The 10,613-nt window shown below is 39.5% G+C and overlaps 1 protein-coding gene across 1 annotated transcript; it reads right to left on the reverse strand.

Annotated features, from left to right (window-relative positions):
• Positions 1-5,128: 5,128 nt before the first annotated feature.
• LOC112144296 (tripartite motif-containing protein 16-like) lies at positions 5,129-6,808 on the reverse strand. Its single transcript, XM_024268780.2, has one exon. It carries the CDS (start codon positions 6,791-6,793, stop codon positions 5,129-5,131), a length of 1,665 nt encoding a protein of 554 aa, XP_024124548.1. The 5' UTR covers positions 6,794-6,808.
• Positions 6,809-10,613: the final 3,805 nt, after the last annotated feature.

Here is a 10,613-nt window from a genome sequence, read left to right on the forward strand (position 1 = left end):
TTTTTGAAAAAGCGCCAATGAGCCGCAAGGGAGTGCTTGAAGAGCCGCATGCGGCTCCGGAGCCGCAGGTTGCCGACCCCCGATCTATTGTAAATGAAAAATAGCAGCCCCTCATAAACCTTCTAAATTCATAAGGATTTGTAATACCCATTTTTTTAACACTGATCTTTTTATACGTGATCTGCAAGAAATAAATTGGAAAAGACTTAACCTGATACTTGATATTGAAACTGCTTTGAACTTTTTTTAACTCAGAACTAAATCAAGTTATTGATAAACAAGCCCCTTGGAATTCTATTGAGGTTAAAGAACATCATCTACTTTGGGTGAATGGTGACCTTATCAGCCTTTTTAAACAGAGGGATAGAGCTTGGTGTAAACGTATGCAGTCTAAACTGCCAGGTGATTGTGAGGAATAAAAGCATGTGTGCAATATGTGTACAACTAAGATAAGAAATGCTAAAGCAAATTACTACGGCAACTGTTTATCTAATGACTTCAACAGCCCAAAACAATTCTGGAAAAAAATGAATACCTTATTTAAAGCATCTCTCCAAAGTAGTCTGCAATTGACCCTTCAGGGATGAGGACAGAAACTATTCTTTAAAGACCTTTTAGGATAAATCCCTGTTTCCGTTAGGGGTGTGCCAAAATATCAATATTGCGATATATCGCGATATTTAGTCCTGCGATCAATTCTCAATGGGTTCTCATCAAGTATTGATATTATATTTTCATTTGAAGAGGCTGTTGTGCTAAGCGTCTGAGTCACGTGTGGGAACTGTTGAGCAGTTGGGCGCGCTGGGTCTGGCATTTAATAGCGATCCACACACTTCATTCGGGAGAAAGCATCGGCGGGTTACAGACTTGGCAGCATGTGTGTAAAGCATGCCTATCTTTAAGCATTTATCATCCATCTGTAGAAGAGGCAGCCGGTAAGAAGTGACTTTGTCTGAGCGCTAGAATGACCATGATCGCTTATTTCCTGTTTGATCAGTGCTCTATGGAAACTAGGCACTTGCTTCGCAGTTGTTTGTGTATACTTCAGGTACCGACCGGTCGGAATTTTCGTTTTCAAGCACTTCGATGTTTAACCTGCTGGTGTACGGTGTAACTCTGGTAAATTTATGGTGTGAAGTTTTCAAACAATGTAATTACTTTTTCCTAATGTTAATTTAAAGTAATTCTTAAATAAAAAATTCAGGATTTGATGTATGAACTTAAATAAAAATGTAATTAAAATAAAGTACATTAATTCAGCGTAAAATTAAGGAGGTTTCTAATTAATTGAAGCACTTAAAATTATATTTATTTCCAATATTGTGTATTTTAAGGTTTTTGTACCTATTGACTGCTGACTGACCAAATGGAAAACATAAAGGTAGGAAAAATAACCTCAAGTGTCTATAAGTTGTTGCACAAAATAAGTAAAGTTGTTCATTATGATTGTGTTTAAGCTAAAAAAGATCAATGGGGATATATTTTCCCAAAAACATGTTCTTCTATATAATGTTAGTCATTAGAGGGGATTTTTACAATTATCGCGGTATCGCTATACTATGGATATCCTGAGCCATGTATCGCATCATATCGAGAGGTACCCAGGGATTCCCAGCCCTAGTTTCCGTAAATTCTTGATAAGTGTTGTTCTGTGTTTTCCTTATCAAGAAATGGGGCTTGGGAGGTAACAGACCTTTAAGGCTTCAGGTCACATTTGGGCATCTTAGCATCCAAAGTGAAGCCAGATTCTCAAATGTCTTGATAAAATCTCCACAGAGGGTATTTTATGGCCTTGGAAGGTCTGAGTCTTGGAATGTATTCCTGATTATAGTGGACTTGTAGTTTTTCCCTAATTTCTCATTCTTTGAGAAATTAAACAAGCCAGAAGGCATCATAGCATGATACATTGCTTAGTATTAATGATCATTTCAATAATTTAGGTTTCAAATAAATCCAAGTTTAAACATAAATAAATGAATTGGTTGGGACCTTGATGACTTAGTATCTTATCATTGGAGAATGCAGGTTGGTGACTGAGATTATGTCTAGTTTAGTCATTTAAGTTTTGATTTAAGTATTTCTGTACTTTAGTGGAGTGTGATTACAGTGAATGCGCGTAAATTACAAGTTCTAGGGCAATATTTATAGTTAAATTTTTTAGTGTTCGAAAATAATCAATAATCCCTTCTAAGTTAAGTTTTTAGGTCAACAATTTACTGTTGTTTGATTCATCCTTTACTAAAGTCTATTTTAACTGGGAGAGTATAAATTAAGATCAACAATCTTTTTCCAGAAGTCCTGCCCCATAGAGGGGTACTAATTTTTGACTGTCAATCTTTCAAAAATGTTCCAATCTAATTGTGGAAAGATAAAAATATGTGCATATTTATTGATTACTTTTCTCACTATCACTTATCAATAACATTTCTGAGGATATTTGATGATTTGGATTTGTCACTTAGACGCTCTGCCATAAGTGTGGCGCTCACTTGTATTTTCGTCAGAAACTGCTTTTCCACAGATTAAGTCATGTGGAATAAATGTGATTTCTTTGCATTATTGTTCTTTATCTGTTCTAAAAATGACCATGGCTTTGTTCTTTTGAAAGTAGCACCTGGACCGCAGCGCTCTGAGAACATGACTGTGGAGAAAGTAGAATCGCCTCATGGACCAGCAGGTGATTACAAAATCAGAAACCAGAGTTTCAGCTTGTTTGTGGTCTTTGTGAATGTAACTTAGACGAATTGAATAAATAAAATGATGCTCTTTTCTAAATACATTTTTTTAAGTAGATGATAAAATTATCAGCAGTGATGAAGACTGAGACTTTGCTCACACAAAAACAGCAACTGTATGTCACAATTAGACTAAAGAAAGATCACTTCCTGCATCGAAAGGACAATTTTTTGGGATTCCTCTTTGTTGTGCCGGGTGGGCAGATCATCATCAGTTACTCAGCTACCTCGAATCACCTGCTTAGACTTCTGTATATAAACCCCTCCTCTGTACTCCTAGCCCAGTTAAACTAAGCCCGCCCGCTTGCCTGTCAAGCTCCAGCTCTCAGCCCCAGTCTCGCCTCACCCCTTGACACTAAAACTACCCTACATTCTCTTTGCCCGTGTCTGATGCGTTGACCGTACAGGCTCCCTCTTCATCGCAACACAATTACTGAGAGTTTTGTGTTTAAAATGTTTTTTTCTTTATTTTTCCCCAACTTCATGGTTGTGGTTTATTAGTTCTGCTGCTTGGAGAATAAATAAATGTACCTGCCATACATTTCCTTGCTGTATAAATTATCATCCATGGACTACGGGGAGAAACCAAAGGGATTTCCGGTTCCGGGTCGCGAGCAGGCGTGTCTCCAGCTCTCCTCAACTCTTTGGCTTTTAAAGTTGCTCACAAGCGACTTTAATCACCAAGCCACTGCAAAACACCTACTGCAATGAGGATAGTTGAACATGGCACTGAAGAAAAATTTTAAAGAAGATTTGACGGAGCTCAAAATCGCACTTGCAGCAGACGGGCTTAGCTATCTCCGGCTCTTCTGATTGATGCTAAGCTATCAGCTCTAATGGAGCTTGAGGCTAAGCTATCACCGCTTCTACAACTCGTGGAAGATTTACAACTGGAAATGGCATGTAATGAACAATGAGATAATCGCCAAGATCTCCTGGAGAGAAGGTTGCATCACATGGATCAACAAGTACGGATGAATAATGTGATTCTCACTGAACTACAACCCAGGGCGCGGCCTGGTTTTATTAATGTTAGCATGGATGCTAACGGAGCTATGATGGATGCTAATACGACCGTGGAGAATCAAGTTGGAGTATTTCTTGCGTCTAAAGGGATTTCCTTGGATCTAAATACCGTTGAGGTCTGTCATCTGCTTCCTCAAAGAATACGGATAAACCAGCGATCCTGATCAGGTTTGTGAATCGAAAGCACCAGATCGATCTGATGAAACACGCAAACACCTGAAGGGTACATCTGTGTATCTTAATGAACATCTCTCCAAATATTGAGAAATCCAAAATTAATACTGATCAGGCTAAGCACGCGAGAATTCTACACAAAAGGAAGCAGATCCATTCAGCATGGAGCCAGAACTCCAGAATCTTTGTCAAACTACTCGGACCACTCGGAGAATGACAGCTTCTGTAAAACTATTCAATTACATTCCGAAGACAAGAAATTGTCTTTTTTTTCTGGCTGAACTGAGAGATTGATGTAATTAAAAAAAGACCAGAAACACTAAACATTACTTCAAATAATCAGTATAAAAAAACTTTCAGGTTCATTACAATTCTCTATTCTGTCTGACCAACTGATTCAATTGAAAACCAGAACTTTGGTAAATTCAGCTTTTGAATCATTGAAGGAGAAAATCTTTTGGATCAATCTTGAGGAAAACTTCTCCTGTAACTGTAATGAAGCTATTTTACTGCAGAAAGTCAAAAGGACACAGACAGACTGACAGAGATGTTTCTGCTCTAAAAATGAACTCTGTTATTTCAGGAGTAACTGGAAAACTGCCTCAGTTCTTCCTCAGATTATTCCAGCTTTTCTTCCTCAGATTTCTCACAAACTCTGGAATGAAGACCAAAGAATCAGGATGTTTTTATTGTCAAATGATCAGAAACAACAAAGACGTGAAAAGACAGATCTTCAATCCAAAGTTGTCAAATGAAGCAAAAAGACAGAAAACAAATTGTAAATGTTCTTCTTTCTACAAACACAATCTTCTTCAGTTTGTTCTCTTGTAGTTTCTGTGTAGAACAAACAGACAGAAAGTCTTTGATTGTGATGTCACTGATTCCATCTTTGTTGCAGCTTCCTTCAGGTCACATGACAACAACACAAAAACATGAAGACAACATTTGTGTGACATTTAAATTCAAGCAGTCAAATCCCAAAGTTCAAAGAAACAACAAGAAAACAGATTTTACTCAAACTTTGAGATTCATTTTTCAAAAATGTCTCAAATCTACATTTTAGAGATTCGTCATTTCTCTCTTTATTTCTGACTACAAACTCGACTCCACAGAATAACAGTTAAAAGGTTTAGTTCAAAATGATGGAAAGCAGAGAAATCACTAAAAACAAAATATTTCCCTTCTTTCAGGAACTATTTAAGTTTACAGAACTCTGCTGAGGTTCCAACAGGATAACCCAATCTCACTCCAGCATGGAGGTTCTGAGTGAATGTGGTCTGGACTCTGTGGAGGAGAGTCATGCTTTCAGAGATGCTGTAGAAGGACAGAACACCTGCTCTGTGATCCAGGTACACTCCTACTCTGGAGGAAACAGGAGCTGAGATTGAGGTTTTTATGTTTTTGTGGACAAAGAAGAATCTGTCTGGATAACAAATTAATGCCCAAGATTTATCATTTAAACCAAATCCACTTTCATCTCCAGATCTACTGATGTTCTTGTATGCGACTGCTACATCCACATATTTTCCTTTCAACTCCACTTCCCAGTAACAACGTCCAGTAAGACTCTCTCTACTCAGAACCTGAAGGTATTTCGTTAATCTGTCTGGATGATCAGAATTGGACTGAAGTTTTTCCATCACTGTCACTTTTCTGTCCTCCTCTGACAGTAAAAGTTGTCTGTGTGCTGTGTTTGGATCCAGTGTGATTTGACATGAATATCTTAAGAAGTCAGCTCTGCTCTTTGGTTCTTGGTCTGCTTCTGGTAGTAAAAGATCCACATGAGTGACTGCCTGTAAGATGTTTGTCCATTCCGCTGTCAGAATGTCCTGCAGTTTGTCTGTGAGCTCTGACACAGCTGCTGTCACATCCTCAAAGTATCTCAGAGGACGGACATTGATGCTGGATGAGTGTGTGGACTCACTGAGTGGTGGCAGTGAGGGGTAGTTGAGCAGAAACTGGCTGTGATCCTCTGTGAGTGAGAGCTGCTTCAGCTCAGCGTCTTTGCTCTTCAGCTCAGTGATCTCCTGCTCCAGCTCCTCCTGAACATATTTGACTCGACTCACTTCAGTTTGCTGCTGGGATCTGATCTGCTGCTTCACATCACAGCTTCTTTTCTGGATGAGATGGATCATCTGAGTGAAGATCTTCTCACTGTCCTTCACTGTTTGATCAGCAGAGTGATTGATGGCCTCCACCTCCTGTTGAAGCAGCTTCACCTCTTTCTCTCTGTCCTGGATTCTCTGCTGGATTTGTTGTTGACTCTCCTCCAGATCTCTCTGCCTCTCAGTCCTTTCTGCTGCAGCTGAGACTGTGTCGTGTCCTCTATGTTCATCCACAGAGCAGAGATAACAGATACACTTCTGATCAGTGCGACAGAACATCTTCATCACCTCATCATGAATGGAGCAGATGTTCTCCTGCAGGTTCTTGGAGGGTTCCACCAGCTTATGTTTCTTAAATACAGCTTCATCTAAATGAGGCTGAAGGTGTTTCTCACAGTAAGAAACCAGACAGATCAAACAGTACTTGAGGGCTTTCAGTTTTCTTCCAGAGCAGAAATCACAGGACACATCTTCAGGTCCAGCATAGCAGTGATCAGCAGGAGCAGCTTGGAGTCCAGTCTTCTTCAGATGCTCCACTAAAGCTTCTAACATGGTGCTTTTTTCCAGAACAGGCCTCGTTGTGAAGGTCTTACTGCACTGAGGACAGCTGGGGATTTTCTCCTCTTCATCCCAGAATCCTTGAATACACTTCATGCAGTAGCTGTGTCCACAGGGAATAGTCGCCGGATCCTTCAGCAGATCCAGACAGATGGAACAGCTGAAGATTTTTTGATCCAGATCATTCGTGGCCATTTTTCTTCAGAGTTCCAGTTGAAGAAGCTTCAGTTCTTTCTACAGTGAAGGTTTCCTCACAGCTTGTTTTCCTATAAGACTTTGAACTCTCAAATGTTTCGTCATCAGGAGGAGGGATTTCAGGATCATATTCCAGGATAGTCTAAGACTTTACAGACGATTTTAGTGTAACTCGTAAACATTTAATGGCTTTAATCTCAGTCAAAGATCATGAAAGTGACAAAGTACAAAATTCTACATGGTTATCGACAAATGTGTTTTGGTAAAAACAATCATAAGTTGTTTGGAATAAATCTAAAGAGACTTTAGATCTAAGTGAGTTTTTCCTGCATAGAAAATTTGGTGGCGGCCCCCTACCTAATTTACGAACAACGCCAGCTCATTCCCTGTAATTGCAGTTACTCACATCCGGGTGCATTTTACTGTGAAACACACAGATACTGATGACAACGCAATCAAAAGGGCTGAGCATTAAGACTGTAACGGATCATGGATGATCCATGGTCCATACGGAGCCACGGTTCGGGCCACAAGCATAACCCCCCCCCCCTCCTCCTCCTCCTACCCTGCTGCTGCGTTCCTCGCGTACACATTATTTAAATCATCTTTGTTTTAACATGCATCCAAGTTGCTTCTTGACGGTTATCCAAAACCGGAAGCTCCCGCCGTGTGTGGGAGGAGAGATCAGGTTTATTTATTTTGAAGAGCTGAATAAAATCATCGGTACGTGTCTCCCAGTTTGAGTTCTGATCTCCGGGTGAAGAGCAGCCACGGCTCAGTTTCGGGAGGAACGCGCCGTCAGGGGATGACTGTATGGCAAGCCATAAGGATCAAAAATTGCTTGGAAAAGCTGGCATGGGCTTCACCTGTGCATATACCACGGATAATAATCCGTATTTGAAATATTTAAATGTTCCCACATTTAGTTTCAATACTACAATTAATAAAAAAAAAAAGAAAGTTTGATTTTAATATTTTCTTTGAAGATTTAAATTGGACGGGGGATATTGCATATGAATCATTCTTTTTCTCTCAGTTTTTGTAGATTTGGTCTCCAGATGTGTAAATGTAATCAGAAACTACATGTTTTTACATTTTTGTTTATGTTCAAAGTTCAAGGATCTGTGAGTGTATATTTATGCTTTAAAGTTCTTTATACGTTTTCTCAATTATGTTTTAAAGCTTTTCAACAATGTAATTTTAGGCAATTTTTTTTCCTTGTTTCTTCCTGTTTTCTTTTACTTGTTATTAATTTGAAAAATAATCTGAATCGTGACCCTAAACCCCTACATTTTAAGAGCCTAACCCAGCTACTTTTGGGTGAAGGTTTATTATTCCATGCACATTTCAAATATTACGCCAGAAAAATATCATAACAAACAAACCATTATCAAGACAACAAAGAATAATCGTAACAACTATAATGCAATCAAATTCAAATCAATTTTATTTATATAGCACCTTTCATGTAATAAAACATCTCTAAGTGCTGTACATAAAACAAATAAAAATACTACAAAAAGCATGATAAACAGAGAAACAAACAGATATAATAGAAAATAATAAAAGATTATGAGCAAACCCAAAGCAAGCAGTACACAGAGGAGTAACCTGAAGGCACTGTCCACCCTGCCCTGTCTTATTGGCTGGGGTGTTAGCATCCAAGCAACACGAGCATGTCATGTTTATCCCTAGTAGCCTCCGGCCCAAAGCCCCCAGCCACCCAGGCCCAGTGCGCCCAACTGAGCACACAAGGCTACAGTTCAACATGAGTAACAGGCTTAAAACAAATAAATACATGGTAAAATACAAAATATAAGAGCAAAATGCTAAATCCCAAATGCCATCTACTTAAAAGCTGAGTTAAATAAATGTGTCTTAAGCTTCTTTTTAAAAACCTCAACAGTGGATGAGGCCCATAATATCTCAAAGAGGCCTCGCTGTGGATTTTTGTCTTCACTCTAGGGACCTTCAGCAAGCCCGCACCCGTAGACCTGAGACCTCTGGGAGGTTCATAAGTTAAAAGTAAATCTGACATAAAAGAAGAACTAGGACCATTAACACTTCTGTAAACTATTAAAAGAATCTTAAAATCAATCCCTAAGCTGACAGGGAGCCAATGGACTCCCTCTGCCTTGATTCGTGTGTTGTTCAAAGCTGAGATCTTCAGAGATCACAACGAGGTTCCTTACTGTGTTACAAACATTTATACAGTTGGAAGGCGGATAAACTTGAACCCTTTCTCTCCCAGCTTCAGAACCAATAACCAAGACCTCAGTTTTGTCTTGGTTGAGCTGCAGGAAGTTCTTTGCCATCCACTTTTTAATATCTATAATACAGTTTAAAAGCCTGTCCATGGGAGCCATGTCATTAGGAGACATAGCTACATACAGTTGTGTGTCATCAGCATAGCTATAAAAGTTAATGCCCTGTCTCCTGATGACTCACCGAGTGGAAGCATGTACAGATTAAAAAGTGTGAGACCCAGGACAGAGCCTTGATGCACCCCACATGTCAGTTTCTGGCTTTCAGATGAAAATTCATTTAAGTTAACAGTCAGATATCTGTCTGTGAGGAAGGATTTAAACCATTTCAAAGCCGTCCTGGTGTTATCAACCATGTCATGAAGTCTACGTAACCCATCCGCTCTCCTTGGTTTGTTTACATTAAAAGTGGGGTCATCTGGACAGTGCGCTGAACTTTTTTTTTCAGTGATTGTCGATCTTCACTGGTGTCCAATGACAGACATGAAGTCTTGTCCACTTTTGTCCACATTGTCATGAAAGGAATCACACATCAATATATGGGTGGAGTCATCTGGACCCTAAAGATAGCAGAAGGGTTTAAAAGGTTAGGATGGTCAACTGTGTTGAAGGCTGCACTCAGGTTCAGTAAGACTAAAACAGATACTTTTTCCATGTCTGTATTGGACCTGAGATCATTTGAGACCCTGACAAGTGCCATCTCTGTTGAGTGGTGTGGTCTAAAACCCAACAGAAACTTTTCTAAAATATTATTTTCACTAATAAAATCATTAATTTGAGTAAATGCAAACTTTTCTAAAATTTTACTTAAAAATGACAGGTTGGATACTGGCCGGTAGTTGTTTAATTTGGAGACATCTTAACCGCCCTTCTTCAGAATGGGTCTCACCATAGCAGTTTTTGGGGATGCAGGGAAGACACCAGTCTGAAGAGAGAAGTTCAAGATGCTCAGTAGCTCTTTGTCACAGGATGTGAAAACTGACATAACCCTTCCACTATCCTTGGGGTCCAGATGACTCCAACCATATACTGATGTATGATTCCCTCCATGACAAATGTGGACAAAGGTGGACAGGATTTTATGTCTGCCATGGACATTAGTGAAACTCAAAAATCAAAGATAAAAAAAAAGTTCAGCGCACTGTCTTGTGGGGTCTATTTTATCTATTGTGGCAAAGATGATCTTTGACTTTGACCTATTTTTGCAATTAACTTTGAGAGCTAATCCTGTCTTGCCTTTTTAATTGAGTTATTGGAGTATAATGTATTTCTATACATTTGGTAGTGTATTGTGAGTTTTGTTTTGCGGAATTGTCGTTCTGCCTTTCCTGCCATCCTTTTAAGCTTCTTAATGTCTTCAGTTTTCCATGGAGACTGAGCTTTGTCTTCGACAGTTTTTAATTTTAATGGGGCAACTTCATTGGGGTGCGCGCTAGAGGCTGACATTTTTCCGGGATTCCCACGGGTCACGGGATTCCCGCGGGATGGGAGTCATCTCTGCCATTAATCACGGGACCGGGACAGGACGGGATTAACTTCTGACGGGAGCGGGACGG

The sequence above is a fragment of the Oryzias melastigma genome, linkage group LG17 (genome assembly GCF_002922805.2).
Source record: "Oryzias melastigma strain HK-1 linkage group LG17, ASM292280v2, whole genome shotgun sequence".
Classification (NCBI taxonomy): domain Eukaryota; kingdom Metazoa; phylum Chordata; class Actinopteri; order Beloniformes; family Adrianichthyidae; genus Oryzias; species Oryzias melastigma.

What these genes read in the sequence shown, in the direction of transcription:
- LOC112144296 (XM_024268780.2), bottom strand. Translation starts at nt 6,793, where the DNA reads ATGGCCACGAATGATCTGGATCAAAAAATCTTCAGCTGTTCCATCTGT.